The sequence below is a fragment of the Cyprinodon variegatus genome, unplaced genomic scaffold, assembly GCF_000732505.1.
Source record: "Cyprinodon variegatus isolate N-32 unplaced genomic scaffold, C_variegatus-1.0 Scaffold576, whole genome shotgun sequence".
NCBI classification, from domain to species: domain Eukaryota; kingdom Metazoa; phylum Chordata; class Actinopteri; order Cyprinodontiformes; family Cyprinodontidae; genus Cyprinodon; species Cyprinodon variegatus.
The window spans coordinates 340090-359861 of NW_015151029.1; the positions used below are offsets into that span (position 1 = coordinate 340090).

Consider the following 19772-nt stretch of genomic DNA (forward strand, 5'->3'; position numbering starts at 1 on the left):
TATATATATATATATATATATATATATATATATATACTATATATATATTTACCCTGATTTCTGACATTGATTAGTGATTAAAGAAAGGATTAACCCTCTACAAACAAAAGTGCTTTTATGAATACCATTACAAAATTAAAAGTTTGAAGTTCTTGTAGTTCTATCTATCAGTTGTTTCAGGTATTTCTATTCACCTTCAAAATTGATGCAGCATTAAAATTTGACTCGTCTGGACTTCCTAATGGCAAATTCGTTGATGGTATCATCAAATGAGATTTTATTTGAGACCTCTTAGTTGATGCTCATCAGTGCAAGCCCATTTTGATGATTATTTGTACATCCCTTTTCCCACCAGGCTGGTGACATGGTGATGTAAAGCTGTGTGTCGTCTGCATCATGGTAGCTGATGTTGTTGTGGCCATGGCAACCCCTGACCCCCCATCTAGCTCCGCCCCTGACAGAACCGCCGCTGCATTGATTATTTGCACAGACAGCTTGCCATAAACGTTCGTGCGCACATGCGTAAAATGCAGCAGGGGTTCGCGCATGGCATCTCCTTCGCTGCGCTCCCGTCTCCTGCCGCTGGGTCGCTGCTGATGCCGAGCGGCTCAGCCTGCGCGTTCTGACGTGCGGCTTCAGCCGTAGTTACCAAACCGAGAGGCGAATGAAACCGGAGAGGAGCCTGAAACATGATGACGGAAGGTCCCAATGGTTCCTCAGCATCCCGACGGCTGTAACCCCGGTGGATTTATCAGAGGTGAGAATGCGTCTGTGGATCTCTGAGGAGATCTCCCTCCCTCCCTCCCTCCCCCAACGTATTCACCCTGGACCACTCCGCTCAGCCTCCCAATCTGACTCCTCTCTGCCAACGGTGACGATGCTCTAAACGCAACCTGCCTGCGCTCCATCCGGTAAACGCCATCTCTCTTTACTAATGTCGAGGCGGTCTGCGAGATTTGACAAGATCTGCACTGTTTTTGTTGTCCAGAAAAGGAAGGGAAGGGGATAGAAAAATCAAATCATCACGACACGATTCCCATTGCGGAAATAAAATAACCTAAATAGGCATTTAAATCAGCAACATGGCTGCACTGATGGTCCTCCTGGAGTGATTCCCTCAGAGTGGGAATAAAAGCGGCAAGAAAGGGAGAAATAAAAGATGTGAGCGGTCAGGAGGTACTGCAGTAAGCAAGAGTCCTTCTGTTCAATCGCCTCAAAGGATGTTGTCATTACCTCCAAGCTGAAGGTGCGGTTACACTCTACCCTCATAGGCCTGACCATAGTCTTAAAGCTTTATCTAATTTATTTCAAGTGCACTTAAATTACCTCACTTGGATTTTAATCGTCCCAAGAGTGTGAATGGCATTGTTCAAACGTCTGTAATTTATTCTAAGGGAAAACTAACAACTTGTTCCAGATCAGAGGATGCTGTTCTCTGAATGGTCCTCCAGTGAAATCTACTGATCACATCCTGTTCTGCTGACTTGTGCACATTGGTCTCTTAATAAAACCCTTTTTTTTCCTTCTGATTTACAAATAGAGCTTTAGTTTTCATCAGGATTGCTTCTCCAACTATTGTTCGGCAGCAACGTTTTCTCAAATATCTCTGTTTTCTTTGTTGCTGGAGCAGAAGCGGCGTTACTCCTAATGGGATAAATGGTGCTGATTCTGAAAACATTCATCAGATACCAAAATCTAAATAAATATTCTGGTAACTAAATCTATCGGCTGTTCTGTGTGCAAAATGAGTCATGCATCCTAAAAATGTAAGTAGGCTTATTTGTTTTGACGTTACACACCCCAAAAAAAAGCCATTTTATTTTATTTTTCTGATTTTTAGAGCGTGATTGCTAAATGCAATAAAAACAATACACGGTGCTTTAACTATATTTGTTAAAGATCTGAAAAGACTGACAAAAAACCCATTTTACTGATGTACAGCGGCGTCCTGAGTCGTGTCTCTACCAGCTTTTAGCTTTCAGATTCGCTAAAAAACAACATCTTCAATTCTTGCCTCTGATTTTTACCTGATACAGTTCTGCACTTTGACTTGTTCGGAGTGGTCCTCCTGACAGTGGAACCTTCTCACCACTCTGACGTCTCTCACTTCGTCTTACAGATTCTGTAAGTCAGGCTGGCCTCCCTGTCCTAGGAAACAAACGGAAACATTCCAACAACTTAATACTACCACCACCGTGTCAGATAGTTGGGATTCTAGCTTCAGGGTGCAATAAAACATTTTCTCCATGTGCAGCATCAAGTAGGCAGTCCTAAAAGTCCACATTTGTGTTTATCTTATCAGAGCTCCTTCTGCCTGGTTGCTGTGTCCTCCACCTGGCTTATGAAAACAGCGCAAATCAAAATTCTAATAATTTCTTACATTTACTGTCTTTTTGCCACTCTTGCCCTCTTAGCTGCTTCTCCGATTAGATATAAAGGCCCTGTGTTTTTATAGGTTTGCAGATGTCCCATGCTCTTTCATTTTGGTTCTCTATAGATGTCCAAAGCCTGGAACATTGTTTTATAAACTAAATTTACTTCAAACTTCTCCATCCACCATCTGTAGTTCAGCAACAATTTTAGTAATCGATTAATCGTTAACTTGAGTACTTCAAAACATGCCTTTGGCTCAAAGAGCAACCCACTCAGAGCACTTATTATACCAAAATTGTAAAAAAAAAAATAATATATATATATATATATATATATATATATATATATATATATATATATATATATAAAGATTTTGCATTCAAGATGAAAAATCTTGTCCGTCCATTGAATATGCTCGATCCAGAAGTCCTCAAACCGCACAGTTTTAGCCTCACTTGGTTTAGATTCTGTGTAAAATATTCTTTCTATTTGATTGTTAACTGATTAATCTAAAAAAGAATCGACAGATTAATCGTTTAAATAGTATTTACTGTATGATGAGATCAGAAAAGACACAAGGGAGCTCCAACAGCAGCCTTTTACTATAGATTATATAGGGGTATTCGAGTAGAGGGGGAAAAATAGAAAAAGTACACCAAACCTGAGAAAGTGCGGTAAACTTTTTCAGTTTTGAAAGCCATTTTCCTTCAACCTTGACATTATTCACTTCATTTTCCTGCTTAATCATCTAAAACCTGGATATATATGTAGAATTATCGAGTGAGAAGCTGTGAAAAGATTCAAGTTTGAATATTTTAGCAAGGCATTGCATAAGGAACTAACTAAAATGTTCAACCCAAGTTTGATTTGCCAGCTTGATGTATTTGAGTGAGCAAAGGTTTTTGCTTTATAGCACACAAAAGCAAAATATGAATTTTTAGCTTGCAGGACCTTAGGATCTTTAAGCAGCTCAGCTGACTATCACCTCCTCACTAACATTCATGTGACCCACGCCTAGGGTGCACAGAACAAACATGTGGTCTGACGTTTTCCCAGGGACACCCAGCGCTCATCGCTCATTGGCCGGCCTTAATGTGCTCTTTGTCCATCATCATTTAATAGTTCCTCTGCAGCTCTGTTGTTGTCATCAGCCCACAGGATGCAGGCGTTGCTGAGCGCGATGTCATGGAGAATTATCATTTGTGTAGACCACAGGCCCTGGATGGCTCCTAAGGTTGTGTGCCCATATCTCTACATAAGCAGAGAGGAGAAACAACAGCCCAGACTGGGAGTTAATAAAGTCTTTGAAGAGAAGAAGAAGAAAGGAATATTTTAATTACTTTTCTTTTTTTTTTTATGCAAAACTACATTAGGGGAAAAATTGAGAGCCTGAAACTAAGATCAACTTAAAAAAAGACCCCTTCACTAAGATTTCGCTGTCCTTCCTTCCTAGGTTCGACCTTCAGGGCATCACTTTGGGTGATATCTAATCAGAAGCAGGTAAGCACCTTAGAACTGTCGAGTTCAGACACACTGAAAAGATGCCAAAATCATTATAATTAGGATGATTTCAGCTTTCCAATCAGTTTTATTGTTCGTATGGATTCTACCATGAAATGCAGTCACATAATAATAACTCACCGTCCTCCACAAAACCCCCCCACACCCTCAGATTGTAATGTTAAATGCACTTTCCAGTAAAAATCAGATTAAAAAATAAAAAGGGCATAAAATTGAAAGCAGCAAAGAGGGCCATAGTAACCAGATATTCACTAATCAAGGGGGTGAATTTGTGAACAAGTCTTACTGTAGTTCACAAATATAGTCTTTGTCATTGAAAGGCAAGGAGATTAGATTTCTATTTGTTGTACATCTTGGACACCGTTAGGCACTCCTTTGTCGGCGAGACTCTTCGGTTCAAGAAGCAGGAAGATATTTTTCCTAAGACTCAGTTTCTGTTGTATTTGTATTGGATCATATCAGAGAACTTCATTCATTTAAAAGTGACTACATTAATAGGGTGCTGCTGGCTGAACTTTAAGTGCTGCATGCTCTGGTGTTTGATGGGCCACAGGATGATCGAAGAAGGCAGTAAACGAGGCAAGGCCATGGTCGAGAAGAGACAGCTCTTCATGGAAATGAGTGAGTGAAGTCAGCTCATGTAGAACTGTTTGACTAGCGGTGTGCTCTCTCATAATGTTTAAATGTGCCTGCATAACCCTGTTTAGAACTGGAATAGTGTTATGCTTTTATTGTGAAAGTATACCCTGAAAAAAGGCAGCTAATAGCAGTTTGTAACATTATAAATCACCAATAATGTGTTTTTGTGAAGCTATTAGAGACATTACTACTGATGCAGGGCTATTTTTGGCACAATTCAGGTTCTTTTACTTTTACCGTCTAAACAAGCCTCATTAATTATCTGTCTTATAATGGGGAGCAATAAAAGAATGTTTTATCACAAATTGGTCTCTATGTTGTGTTTTTCTTTTTTTTTTTATTATTATTATGGCTTTGTTTTTCAGGAGCGCAAAACTTTGATGTAATCAGATTATCAACTTATAGGACTGCCTGCAAACTCCGGTTTGTCCAAAAGAGATGCAATCGTAAGTTCCTTTCCAAATTTGATCTCTGAGGACATTTTATGAAGATGCCAGCCATGAATTCATGTTCTGATGATGAGTCTCTCCCTCCCTCCCTTTTCACAGTCCATCTGGTGGATGTCTGGAACATGATCGAAGCTTTCAGAGACAACGGGCTCAACACGCTGGACCACAACGCTGAGATCAGTGTGTCACGGCTGGAGACAATCCTGTCTTCCATCTATTACCAACTCAACAAGCGGCTGCCCACCACCCACCAGATCAATGTGGAGCAGTCCATCGGGTTGCTGTTGAACTTCATGGTGGCTACCTATGACAGGTTTGGGACAAGCGGTCGGCACAGGACTGATACAAAACCACTATACCGGATAATGAGTCGAGAAAGCTTTTAATGTCATATACAATACCAGACATTTATCAGCAAACCTTGTACAGATGTGTAAAAAATCCTAAATATCATATATGATAAAATATTGCCTTTGGCATTACAAAGTATTCATGTAATGAATTATTAGTAGTTTTTTATGCTATTTTCCCACCTGAAAGAAAGACACTTGCCTTCAATGAGATAATGCATCTCTATTTGAGCGCCACCCGCTATATGACATCACCGTATCACTCCATTTCTGGCTGTGAAGCTGTTCTCTGGGAAGACGGAGCAAAGTCTGGAGCCTCCTAAAGCCAAAAATCACTTTTTCATCACTTAGACATTAGCTACAACAGAGCAGTTGCTGTCACTGTGCAGATCAGAGGCTAAAAGGGTGAGGGTTTGTTTCAACTTAAGCAGAAATGATCGTGTGCGCTGCCTCAAAACACCACCTGCTGATTAAAAATGTAGCATTTTGTTTACTGGTAAGGAATGGCAGGAACAATCTAGGTGCTTTCTGTAGGGGGTTGGAATTACTGCTCTGGGTAGAACGTTGATGGCTACTTATATTCCAGGACAGGAAAGGACAGCTGCTCAGAGAGTAGGATTCAGGAGGGCTACTCAGACGTACATGAATCAAGCAAAATACAATTTTGGGTCCAATTTTGGTGAAGGTATAGCATTATAACTCATTAGAAGTCCAAAAAAGATGATTACGAAAGATATAGGCCCCAAGGTTCACTAACTTAAAAAAATTGTTCATTTGGATAAAAAAAAATCAGATTATATCATTAGAAAAAATGATTACAATTTATCTCCTTTTTTTAATGTCACGTTTAACTTGAACAGTAGAGAGGAGAAAAGGGAAATTCATACCCATCAAAGATTTGACGTCACTTTTGAGGTTTATTTCTATAGAACAATACAGTACATGAACAATTCAAAGTGCTTTACATTAGTTAGATAATATAAAATGAAGAAAATAAAAGCAGAATAAACGAAAATATTTTTTTAAAACGAGTAAGGCCCCGTCCACACGAAGTCAAACCCTGGCCTAAACGGACAAATTTTTCACCAAACCAGCCTCTCATCCATACGAAGCCGGCGTTTCGGGGGTCTGTAAACGATCTTTTTTTTATTCAGCCTTCAGAGTGGGAAGAATTTTAAACGCCGTTTTCGCGTTTCCATCTTTAAGCTCTAGCCGCATTTTTTTTCTTACACGCATGCGTCATAGCGTCGCCTCTAAACACGCATGCGCGACACAGTATCACAACAACAATGGCGCCATACTGTGTTGAATGGTTGCTGCTCATGCTACTCACCCTGCTGTTGGGCTTACAACAGAATCTTCTTCTTCTGGAATATCTCCAGGAAGAACAGAGCAATATCGACCACATAGTTCAGCACCTGAATTTGACTGAACCACGAACATAGACCCGCAGGGCAACCATGTATAAATATTAGTGCGCATGCCCAACATTTCGTCGCTTATTTTTGCTTTGGCACCACAGCGCCACTTACAGGCCTGGCATACATTTTGCAGCGTTTTCATGCATTCGTGTGGACGATCACATTTATTTTACGTCTCCGTCTTTACGACAAACGTTCTGGAAAATATTAGCGTTTCGTGTTCGTTTTGACTTCGTGTGGACGGGGGCCTAAATCAGTTGAACCACAACCTTGAACTAATGATACCTCAGCAGTTTAATTTCAACAGTCAAAGGCAGTTCTAAACAAATGATTTTTAAAACTTTGACTTAAAATAACCTAAAAGGCTTTCAGCACTTTTACAGTCTGCAGGGAGTTTGCTCCAGAAAAGTGGAGCATAGGAACTGATGTTTGATTCGTGTTTTGGGTGTACAGAGTGGGCTTGAACTAGAAGACCTGACTGCTCTGGCAGGCTGATAACCGACAACAGATATTTTATGTATAGAGGCGCTGATACATTCAGTGATTTATAGATTAACAGAAGTCTGTTCTCTGAGTGAGCCAATGTAAGGACTTTAGACCCAGGCTGATGTGTTCTACTTTTTTGGTTCTAGTGAGAACACAGGCAGCAGCATGTTGGATCAGCTGCAGCTGTCTGATGGAATTTATAGGCAAACCTATTGCAGTAATCAGTTGTACTAAAGATAAATGCATTGATGATTTTTTTCTTGATCCTGATAAGACATGAGTCCTTTAATCCTGGAAATGATCTTTAGGTGATGAAAGGCTGACCTGGTAACTGTCTTTATGTGCATCTGAAGGTTCAGGTCTGAATCCATCATGACACCAAGATTTCCGTCATAATCAGTGGTTTCTAGCTATAGTAGCTAAACCTGTAAGCTAGCTCTGGATCTCTCCTCCTTTGGTCTGAAAATTATTACCTTAGTTTTGTTTTTATCCATCTGTTTCTCACGGGTTCATAGTCACCTGGTGATATTGTGATATAAAGCTGTGTGTCGTCTGCATAGTTATGGTTAATGATTGTGTTGATTGTTATTTACTCAATTTATTAATAAATAAATTGAGTAGGAGAGGCCCCAGGATGGATTCATGAGGAACTCCACATGTGATTGTCTGGTCTCCGATTTAAAGTTCCATAGTGACACATAAAAGTCCAATCCTTATATTTAGACACAATCCAAATGTTAACATGTATTACCGCAGCTCCATTTGGATTTTGACTAGGACCATATGCTGTGTTTAGATGAGAATACAATTGAGCTTTTCAGCAGCAAACCCTCCCATTATGACATCATTCCACCTGCTAAGTATGGTGGAGGATCTGTGATGCTATGGGGATGTGTCTGAGGGACTCCTTAAAAAAGGGAGCTTAAATAAAAAGCAAAAAAAAAGCAAAACTTGTTATCAAAAACATGCAACCAAATCAACACAGAAATGCTGAAAACAATCAACCCTTTTCCAAGGCTACAGACTTAAATCATATGTTAATTTGTGGGGATAGCTAAAAAAAAAAATAGAATTTAAAATAATTATTTACTTTTTAAAGATTTAGTAGCAAAGAAAAAAAAAACATTAGAAGAAGCAAACTGCTTATTAAGGAGAAACAGTGTGTTAATTATCTTTATATTTATGAAAACAATATAAAAATCAGTCACTCATTTAAAACCATAGAGACTCAGACAAACTTTATTGTCCTTTTGCATGCACAGAGTGTATATAAAACGAAATTTCATTGCATACAGCTTACGAAAGTGTAATGAGATTGCAGTTGGAGTGAGATAAACAACATCAGAATGTACACAATGTTTAAGAAAGTTTAAATAGTGGTGCAAAAGGGCATTGATATGAAAAAGTTCAGAGCAGTGCAAAAATTAATATGGTGCAAAATGCAGTTAAAATACATTTGAGTTGTGTCCTATTTAAAAGGTTTATAAAAGTTGTCTCATGTTTGTAGTGCAAAATAATGATGCAGATAGTCAAATTTTTTTAAACTATTAAACCCATCCTTTTTCACAGCCTTTATTATAAACTATGTTGATTAGTTCTACCTTGTTTTTGCTCCAACATATATATAAAAAAAACACATTTGGGAACATTTTCCAAGAAACTAAGCTTTAAAAAAAAATGCAGTCCTGCCCTCAATTCTCAAGATTTTGAGATAACATTTCTAAAATCCATTAAATTTACCAACCAAATACTCTGATCCCAAAAAAAAAAAAGGTTTTTAAACAACTTTTAGAAAGATGATTCTATCAGCTAAATCACCCCTTTATATTGAAATCTGTCCCTGTTGCTAGTCTGCCAGAAGCACTGAATCCACTGTGCGGAGCAGAGACATTCATCTTTGGCTAATAAGGTTCTCTATCATGAGTTAACCTGTTTATTTGATTGGCTGCTTGCCCTCCCTATTCCTGGACCCATTTAGTTGGTTTACTTTTATCTGTGAAGCCATTCTAGTCCCGCTCCATTACTAATTATGCTGCTGCATATCTGGGAAACTTTGAGATAATGGCTGCGTTTACAGGAAGCAGCTTCATTATCCATCCCTTATGTCCAATCTAAATTAGGCAGCAGCACTATCGCGCTCTGTGATACCTCTAGACCCAAGCAAAAGCAAATAAACTGGAGGCTCTGTTGGGTAAACTAAATATATATTTAGAAAAATGGCAACTGAAATAAGCGACTTTATACCCACCCAACTACTTTCCCCTTACAATACTCTTTTTGCTAATTTGACTCATGTTTAAGATGAAGAAGAAGTAAAGCATTGGAGTCAGCTTAGAAATTATTATTTTATTTATGAAGAGAGAGTAGCCTCACCTTTTGTAAAGAAGTAATTACGCATTCTAAGTTTGTAAAATGAATTACGTCTAACCACATTTTTAGTTATTTTTGTTAGGGATGAAACATTTAATCGGATTAATCATGATTAATTGATCATTGTAATAATCTTCAACTAATTCAGTGATTGATTAAACATTAACTGAAGTATAGAGACTCTAAAACATGCCTTTAGCTGAAAGACGAACCCACCTGCAGCAGCAATTATACCAAAATTGTAAGAAAAATATGTAAACATTCTGCATTTATGATAAAAATCTTTTTCGTCTGTTAATATGCTCCATCCAGAACTCCTCAAGTAGAAAAGTTTAATTTCACCTGTTTTCATTTAGCAAAAAGTCTTCTTTAAGTTATGTTATTGTTTGTTATCCGATTATTAATCGAAAAAATAACTAACAGATTAATCGATTTGCAAAATAATCGTTAGTTGCAGCGCTAGTTTTAGTTGACCCATCCAGCCCTGATTACGTCCAGACTTGAAGAGTCTGACAGCAGGAAGTAGGCTAAAAGATACCAAAAATTTAAACATCATACCTCCATCCATCGAAATACAGGAAATAAAATCCACTTCTGTCTGCCAGGAAATGGTTACAAAACTATTTATAATGTTTGGAACTCCAGCGAGTCGATGTAAGAATCATTATTCACACATGGAGAAAACCTAGAAGAGCGATGAACCTTCCCAGGATTGGTAGGCCTAATAAGAATACACGGATGCACTGAAGGACTAACATCTGCCTACACTAGACTCCGTGTTTATGATTCAAATAATAAAATGAGACTGTGCAACAATGGCATTACAGAGAAACAGAGATCCAAAACCAAAACCCCAAAGACTTTTTTTACATTCCTCAGACTGCAGAGATAAAAATGAAAATGTTTTTGGAGGTGAGAGCTAATTTAATGCAAACACAGTGTTTTCATTTAATGAAAACATTTAATTCTGCTCTTTAGTGGTTCAGCCAACAGTTTTTGAACTTAATAAGCTCAAGCACATTTGGGTCATGCAGCAGGACAACAATTCCAAGTACAGCAGCTACTGTAGTATAACACTAACTGACCCAAAAACAGCATTATTAAGCTTTAAGAGTGTCCTAGTCAAAGTCTGAACTTAACTCCATGCTTTATGCTGCCAAGGGTGAGAAAGCCGGTCATAAGGTTTAGAGGCCAGGCTGGTTTTGGATTTCTTCCCCCTTAGAGAAATCAATATTTGAGTGGTTTGTGTTTACCCAAGTTATCTTTGCCTGAAATTCAGAATTACGCTCATGACTTAAACCTTCAAGTGTGAGAAGTAGAATATTTTTAGCAGCAAATACATTTTCACAACACTGTATTAAACACTTTTCAACATTTTTTTTTCTTTTTTTTTTCCACCACAAAATGTAATGCGCATCATGATGATCAATTTTCTTTTTCAAATTACTTTAAATATTAATTTTACATGTTTTGTGAGATGATCTACTCCGTTATTTCTGCAAAATGTGACGTTCCAGGCGTTACTGTATGTTCAAACACCTTTTTGGCATAACCCAAGAAGCTGTTTCAACTAGAACTAAATCTTTTTGAATCAACCACATATTGTTTTTCTTTCAGTGTTTTATTTTATTTTTTGTCTCACAAAATCAGTTTAATGTATTCATAATGTCCGCTTTCTTTCCAAAATACAGCGAAAGTCATGGGAAGCTGACCGTTTTCTCAATGAAAGCCATGCTGGCAACAATGTGTGGAGGAAAAATCGTCGACAAGCTGCGCTGTAAGCATGATCTCACCCACTATAGTTAAAGGATACACAGTTTATCTGCTTGATGTTTTAGATAGCTTTCTTCTACACTCATGTCCCCATGCAGTTTCTTTATTTAAACACAGAGGGGCACTCTCAAGCCATATACGTTTTCTTTATTATTTGAATGCAACAGAGATCATGCAACATAAATATGAAAAAACATTTTTTTTTTATGTTTTTGTTGCTTTTTCCAACAATGAAGTAAATCAACTGCATGTTCCTCAGATATTTTCTCACAGATCTCTGATTCAAGTGGAGTCATGGTGTTCGCAAAGTTCGATCAGTTCCTCCGAGAGGTGTTGAAGCTTCCCACAGCAGTATTTGAGGGCCCGTCCTTTGGCTACACGGAGCACGCAGTGCGGATGTGCTTCCCTCAGCAGGTAGGGCGAGCGATAACAACATCCTTAATCTTTTCATTTCTGCTTCTGTGTAGAATTGAATACATGTTTTTTTTGTTTGCCTCCAGAAGAAGATCATGTTGAACACATTTCTGGATGTGTTGATGGCTGATCCTCCTCCTCAGTGTCTTGTGTGGTTACCACTCATGCACCGACTTGCTAATGTTGAAAATGGTAAGGCAGAAAAGTCTATATCTGCTCACAGAGTAAAAAAATAAAGTAAAACATTTTTAAAAAGGTACACCACAAAAATACTTGAAGCATTAGAGGTTTTTGGATGCCAACAGTTAATTGTAAAAAAAATTGTGATGTGTGTGCAAAAGGTGAAACAGTCTCTCCTATTAGGGAAGTTTGATTATATTATGGCCTAAATTCTGAAATCACTTTCATATCAGATCACTTTCATAAAATCTGAGGTCTGATTAAATGTGAGACTCTGTTTGTAGGATTTATTCTCATTTTCTGTCATCAGACATATGATTATAACCAATAAAACAACAACTCATACTGTCAGTAAATGTTTTACAAAACTAAATCTAAAATAGAAAAAACTGTGCAAATAATGACTCTCTTAGTATTTTATGATCAAAGGGAAAATTAAAGATTGAAAGCGGCTCCTGCATTTTACCAAGTGCTTTTGTGGAATTAGGAAAATATGAGATAATTAATAAAACTATATTTTAATACCTGCATCAGACACTTTCTTGGAGTTATTACTTTTTACTTAAGACCAAAATGCAGGGGCAATATCCTGAATTATTATGTTCATTATGGGCAGTATTAACAGGATGCATTATAAATCCAGAGATGTGGTGTCTTTAAGTGTGCGTAGAAATACTGGTTTAAATCATCTTCCCATGCCATCTAAGAAGTAAGAGGCAGTCTAAACAGGTCACCACATTGCAGGGAATTAATGAATCACTTCCAACATGTAGGCCGGTATATGTTTTTACGGTGAGTATGAAGAAAGCTCCTAAACTCTGGACATATAATAAAGCACAGCTTTTTCAGACTAAGAGGAAATGTTCCCTGAAAATGATGAAAAGTGAAGGCTTGTCATAGACCAAGCCTAAGCTAGTACTAGGTTTAGACTGATTCCATTATTCAGTTCGTTATTCATGTTTGAGAATTAAACTCGTCACAGTAAAACAACAGAGTAGCAGGTGCTGAAATCTCAGATCTAAATCCTGAACAGAAGAAATTAAGAAAACAGTGGCATTACGTTTTTAAAGTAAATAAAAACAGGACTATTTTATTGATAATGAGTTTAAATAGTCTGTATAAGAGCACGCAATTACGCCTTTGAACATGTGATCTTTTTTATTTTTTGATGGCGCGAAGGCAGTTCTAGGATCTAGTTACCTTAACCAATTCAACTCTGGCATCATGTTTGGGTTTGCTGTCTTTATCGAAGGAGGAGATTATCCCGCTTGGTCTTCCATAAGATTAGCTTCATTCATCTTTCATTTAACAGGGAACAGTTTCCTAATGCTTACAGAAAAAAAAATATCCCCACAGCATAATGCTGCCACCACCATCATGGTGTTTTTAGCGTGCATTAAGTAAAATATGACTTTTACTTAGGAAAAAAAGGTAATTTTACCTTTTTAAAACCGGCAATAATGTCAACAGGATATGTGGCTAAATGCCATAAACATAAATAACATAATGAATCATTCTAAGATTGCATGAAATAACCCACAGCACATTTTTCTTGCATTCTGACCTCTCCACAACCATTAAAACAGCGAGGCAAGTTTATTTATAAAGCACAATTCAGTGCAAAGACAATAAAAACTACTTTAGAAGGAAAATAAAAGCAGAAAAAAGCAATTAAAGATAAAATCATCATAAAAAGAGGTAGTAAACCAAATAAAATGGATCACAAACTTAAACTAGCAAGACCAAAGTGCAATCTAAAGACTAGATAGATATACAGAAAACTGAAATGAGAACAAAAAAATCAGCAGGATGCTTGGTGACAAGGCAGTTTGGCGCTTATCACAAAATAAACACGAACACTAAAAGTGTAAGTCTGCTATACACTGCAAAAAACATCTAGAAATAAGTAAAAAATGTCTTAAATTAAGTGTATTTACCCTTAATTTGAGCAGGTAAATAAGATGATCTGCCAATGGAATGAGTATTTTTACTCCTAAAATAAGATAATTAGATAATATACACTTGAAATAAGACAAAGCAATAGTTTTTTTTCTTATTTTAAATGTAAATTGTCTTGTTCCATTGGCAAAGTGTCTCGCTTACCTCCTCAATTCAAGAAAAAATGCACTTAATTTGAGCAAAAATTACTTATTTAGATTTCCATTTTTTGCAGTGTAGAGGCCAAATAAACGGGTGAGCACAGCTGATGCTCCATGGAGAAGAGAAACTGTTCTAAGAACAGTATAACCTTTAAAATCCAAAGACAAGCATGGAAATAGAACTATTATGTTTTGTTGCTGTTTCTTCCAAGAATAGAAAATATGCCTCATCTGATCAGTAGCCACTGGATTGGGCAATGCACCATAACACATAGGAGAGAGTCCCTTTTTCCTCAGCTAAAACACTGAAGATGATTTAGCTGAGTCCTCAAGCTGGGGCTTTGGGAACAACGTCTCTGTAAAAAGGAGCGGGGTTAAAAACCTGCCTGAGACGTTTGGAAACCGAGTAAACATTTACAAGAAACATCTGAAGCCCCTGGAAAACATAAGATATGTTTTTATCTTAATGATATTTTAATAAAAATCAACTTTAATGTAACTATTTTTTGTTTTGTTTTGAGTGTTCCCTGAATTTAATCCTTCTACTAACCAATCTTAAATTAAAACCACCAATCTATCTGTTATTTGTATTGGCAGTCTGTTTGAATTTATTAATACAATAAAAAATACACAATACTTCACCAGTTATCAGAATTTATGTAATATCTCAATAGGAACGGTTAGAATAAAAATAAAGGTGTTGTAACCAGATTTTTTCCCCCCAGTCTTCCATCCGGTAGAATGTTCTTATTGCCGGAGTGAGAGCATGATGGGTTTTCGGTACCGGTGCCAACAGTGCCATGGCTACCAGCTTTGTCAGAGCTGCTTCTGGCGCGGCCACGCTAACGGCCCCCATAGTAACCAACACCAAATGAAGGAGCACTCGTCTTGGGTAAGGAAACGCTCTTTGATCGCATTATGTTTCTGCCATCTCTGCACATTTTAAAAGTCAATACCTCTCGAAGACTTGAGGGGTGATTTTATGACAGAGCTGTCGTCTTAGTAAGGTTAATGATTTTTCAAAACAATCTTTGGGGGTTTTTATGAGGTTTAGTTATTTTGAAAATGAAATAGTATTGATTGGAGTCGCTGTGTTACCGCCTGTCCTAAAAGCTCAATCATGATGTCATAAATTGAAAGCAGGGAAGTGATATTACCCTAGATCCCGAATCCATTTCCAATTCCACTGGAAAGAATAACATACGGGTAGCTTCAGGACTGGAATGACATGATTGAAAGTATTAGACACAAAACACTGCTACTGATATGCCAAAACGATTTGTGCCGCTTGTTCTAGGATTTGTGAATCCTTCAGTAATGGATGTGGTCCTGCAAACTAAAAAAGTCTCATTTGGATTCATCTTTCTCCCACCTCTCCTACACTGTTTGGTTTTAGCCAGTTTTCTACTGTGAGAGAGTAACAGGCTGCCTCTCTCCCTCTATAGAACATGTTTATATAGAACATCCAATCCTGTTTGCATCCCTCCATCAAAGTGCCTCAATGTGCATGGTCATTTTTCATTTCAGTGTCAAAACAATTTATTGTAAAATCGTTTTTTAAAGGCAATGTATTATTTTTTTAAAATCCAGGTTGCCTATTTCACTGCCAGAAACGTAAGCTTTTCAGATGAACAGACAGGACCAGAATACAGTTATTGGACAAAGAAAATATGCAATAAGTTGAATGGAAGTGTTTTAGGACTACAGATGTGATAAATCTGACTCTGAAAAGTTTTAAGATGAGGTATAATCAATAAAATGACCCCAAACTACACAGAATACATCAGTTCATAATAATAAAAAGTGTCAATTACTAACTAATTCAATTAAAAAAACTAATAAAAAAAAGAACATATGTACAACATACTAAAAATAATACAGTTTAAATGTTGGTTCTGATTAATTACGTATCTTGATTACATATATTGTGGTGCAGTGGTTAGTTTCCATGACCCATGTACGGAGCCTTTAGTCCTCGATGTGGCCGACCCGTGTTGGAATCCAACCTGCAGGCCTTTGCACTATTTCTGTCCCCCTCTCTCGCCGCCCCTTCCCTGTCAGCCCACTATACAAAAAAACAAGCCACTGGTGCCGTAAAAATGATCTCAGAGTAGAAATACATCTACTTTACTGAATTTATTCACATATGTAACTTCATAGAAACAACCCCATCGTGATCAGCATGCCAAGGGTTTAAAGTGGCTACTACTGATAACATACTAATATTTCTTGAATAATTCAGATAATAATTATTTAACACCACGATTCCACTGATGCATTATGTATAGAGCAAGGAACTTACCTGTCCAGCTGCTCAGCTAATCATAAAGTATGGGGAAAAAAAGAGTACATGATGGTGATACTTTCCCACAATTAGCTCAGTTCTACCTTTTTGATTCTTTTTATCAAAGTCAGCAAATAAAACAGGTGATTAAGGGAGATTTTAACAATTGAGGACTTGATGTTTTACAAAATTTCTTTGATTTTTTTTTTTTTTTTAAAAATTAAAAACCACAAAAAAAATTTGGTTTTTTAAACTTCAACATATATAGAATGATTACAGCAGCTTTTCATACCAATAAATATTCACTTAAACATATAAAAGTTCTTATAAAAGGTTTAAAGTTTATGTCTGTTTGTTGGCATATTAAATTTAACTCATAGTGCAACAAAGGAAGTAATACTGAAGATTACAAAAGAACCCAAAAAGTTACATTTCATAATATCGCCCTTATGGTACAACTGGTAATCACGTGGTACCTGCTGGGTTTATAACCATTATACCATTTAACCACTGGTTTGATCATCAAATCCTCTTTTATGTGTTGTAGTTTTGCATTAGTAATATCTATATTTTTAATTATGCTCATCATAATTTACACTGGCATTAATATTTTTCATTAGGAAGCTGAACTCCTGTTTTTGAGCCTCAACAGAAATATATATGTCTTTGGCAGGATTTGTTTGAATCCAACAAATGAGATGCAAATCAGATTTTTAAATGTATAACTTATCAGGTAACTAGTAGAGCGCAGGAGCAATTTTGCCTTATTTAACTTTTTATAATAAAGAAGAGCATGATTTGGAAAATCATCTCCAAGCTGTATTGAGAAATGCACAAACCAAAGACTCCGACCCCAGACAATGTTTGGAAACATTCACTTTAGTAGACTCTAAGGAAGAGGCAAAGGGACATTTTTGTCCTACGTTTGCTGCCCTCTGCTGGTCTTTTATAGGAAAAACTGTAGTAAGAGAGAAAATCAGTCTGGGTCAGATAATCATAATGCCATAAAAAGAAGGGCTTTTAGGATTTTTTTTATAAATAGTCTGTTATATCAAAAAAGCGGAGGTGATGATGATGTCATTCATCACATGTAAGTGAACCACACCTGTGGATATCAGATAACACCTTATTCACACTGATTTAGTTAGGGATGTCATCTGCATGCTGGACCGCCACAGGTCTGCTTCATTCCTGGGAACAATTTCCAGATGCCTAAAGGTGGCAGATTTATCAGTTCAAAGGGTCATATATGCATAATTATACACATAATAGGAAGGCAGGAAGCATATCATGGATGAAGGAGATTCTGAGTTTTAGAGATGAATGTAAAGGACTGCAAAATGTTCTCATTAGACTATGTTGGCAGAAGCTGGAAAGATTGGCAGTAACTATAATGAAGCAAACTCTGTAGTGATATGAGCTATAAGACTAAGGAAGCATCTATTTAAAAGCATGTAAAAAGCAAAATTACAAGTAGCAAGTGGCATTAGATATTTGGAAACGTGTATTGTTTGATAAGAATGAAATAAATCTGAAGTATTTTATTCCCTTCTAAAGTATGGTGTCATTAAGAATCACTAAGAACTGATCTCACCTATAAAATGCATTAGCAGAGCTGTAAAGGTGTTTTAGTTTTGCCGATTCTGTGAGAAGAATGGAACAAAGTTTAACATGTAGTTCTATGAAAATAAAATGCCAATGTGTGATATTATGTCAGCCTTTAAAGGGAAAAAAAGTGTAGTTTAAGGAGGTTAATTCTACTAAAATATGTTGCTTAGGTCTTCATTATGTTTGCAGAAACCACGGCTAATCCATGTATTTGACAGAGCAGACATATCCCGCCTTTTCATTGAATTCTGAAACATTTCAAGTTGGTGCAATAGGTGAGAGGTGACTGATGCTGTTTTTTTTTTCTCCTCACTTTCACAGAAGTCTCCAGCCAAAAAGCTGAGCCACGCAATCAGTAAATCATTGGGCTGCGTCCCCATCGGAGAGCCGCCACACCCCGTGTTCCCGGAGCAAGCCGAGAGACCTCAGGAGCTCACCCATACAGTGTAAGGGCTGTTCTCCACCAGTTATCATGTGTTGATTAACTGGGAAATATGGTTCAATGTTCTTATGTTCTGTAGTCCATTCCCATCATGTCACAGCTTCCATCATGCGGTCATCACGTGAGCAATGGCGAGCTGTCTCATTGAGGTGTCTAGTCCCAGATTATTTGTTAACAGAGAAATGTGATATACTACGCAGGCTGAGGGGCTGCAGCCGTGAAGAGCTCAGTCATCCTCATCAATCTGTTGGCAATGAAACCAGGACGGTGCCATCAATCTCACATTCCCAGCTTTGGGGCTCCTGGAAGTCATTATAGGAAATGCATTATATTCTGCCGCTGTCTTAAACTCTGCACACTCGTTTACATGGAAGTTGAAAAATTATATGGTTTCCACAATCAGTTCCACTGCTGCATCTCATCCACATAGTGTATACCGCTGGGTTCTCAGTCATTTTTTTCGTCTGTACTATTTTCCCTGCAGCCCTGTGGTTTCCACAAAAAGAAAGTTAGAGGTTATAACTGTAAAGACATGATGGATTAGTCGCTGTACAAACCAGAAATAGCTCAACTTTCTGATCCGGGTTTTCGACATGCTTCTTATTTCGTAATCCTTTTTTTTAATATCCCTTTCACAACAATGAATCTGAGCCGTCTGTTTATGCCTCTGCTTTAGGCAAGTGTCAGGGAGTAATTGATAGAGAGATTGCAGTTAAGCAGGAGAGTTGTAGCTCAGCAAATGCCAGGTAAAAACAGACTGAAGGGTACATTTTTTTCTTTTAATTTTTTTTCAATGCATGTTGGATCCCATTAGCTGCGAATCAGCTCTCACATCTATTCCTCCCCCTGGCAGTGTCTTTTATTTTTCTACACTTTGTCAGAATGTATTCGTTTAAGACAGAGATGAGAATTGCATCAATTCATAATTCATCACTTCATACAGAGAAACTGCCGATCCGGGTGTTTTTTTACTACATGGAGACACGACGGCTGGATTAGGTTGTGCAATGTAGGCTGTGTAGCATGAAATCACATCACTGCAGAAGATTAATAGCAATGAAAATACAAAAAAAAATGTCTTGTGGAGGAAATTGGATGATATCCAACTGATGCCCTCAGCGTCCATTCTGGTCTTTTCTTGTTTAGTGTTTGTGTTTTAGAAGACGGATGCATTTCTCTTAGAATTTAGAATTTAGATAGAGAGCCTGTGGAAATACTCTTGATTCTTCTTCAGTTTATGTGTCGCTGTTTTTTTCTGATTTATTTTTTTGATCAAAAATCTTTATTTTTGAAAGTAGGCAGACAGAAAGTGGGATTATAGAGTGGGGGAAGGCATGCAGCTAAGGTCAACAGGCCGGGACTC

The 19772-nt window shown here is 37.4% G+C and overlaps 1 protein-coding gene across 12 annotated transcripts in view; it reads left to right on the forward strand.

Annotated features, from left to right (window-relative positions):
• Positions 1-575: 575 nt before the first annotated feature.
• The window catches only part of dtnb (dystrobrevin beta), a 62160-nt gene continuing 42963 nt past the window's right edge, over positions 576-19772 (forward strand). For 6 of the 12 annotated variants that reach the window (XM_015392158.1, XM_015392146.1, XM_015392153.1 and 3 more), the window contains exons 1-10: positions 576-757; positions 3827-3873; positions 4393-4515; positions 4899-4979; positions 5082-5295; positions 11301-11386; positions 11642-11796; positions 11883-11988; positions 14801-14967; positions 18289-18413. In XM_015392158.1, coding sequence (XP_015247644.1) covers positions 4422-4515; positions 4899-4979; positions 5082-5295; positions 11301-11386; positions 11642-11796; positions 11883-11988; positions 14801-14967; positions 18289-18413 — 1028 coding nt within the window. In that variant the 5' untranslated portion in view covers positions 576-757; positions 3827-3873; positions 4393-4421. Of the gene's footprint in view, positions 758-828; positions 912-3826; positions 3874-4392; positions 4516-4898; positions 4980-5081; positions 5296-11300; positions 11387-11641; positions 11797-11882; positions 11989-14800; positions 14968-18288; positions 18414-19772 lie in introns of those variants that run through there. The other 6 variants (XM_015392149.1, XM_015392152.1, XM_015392151.1 and 3 more) reach the window with 5 other exon arrangements.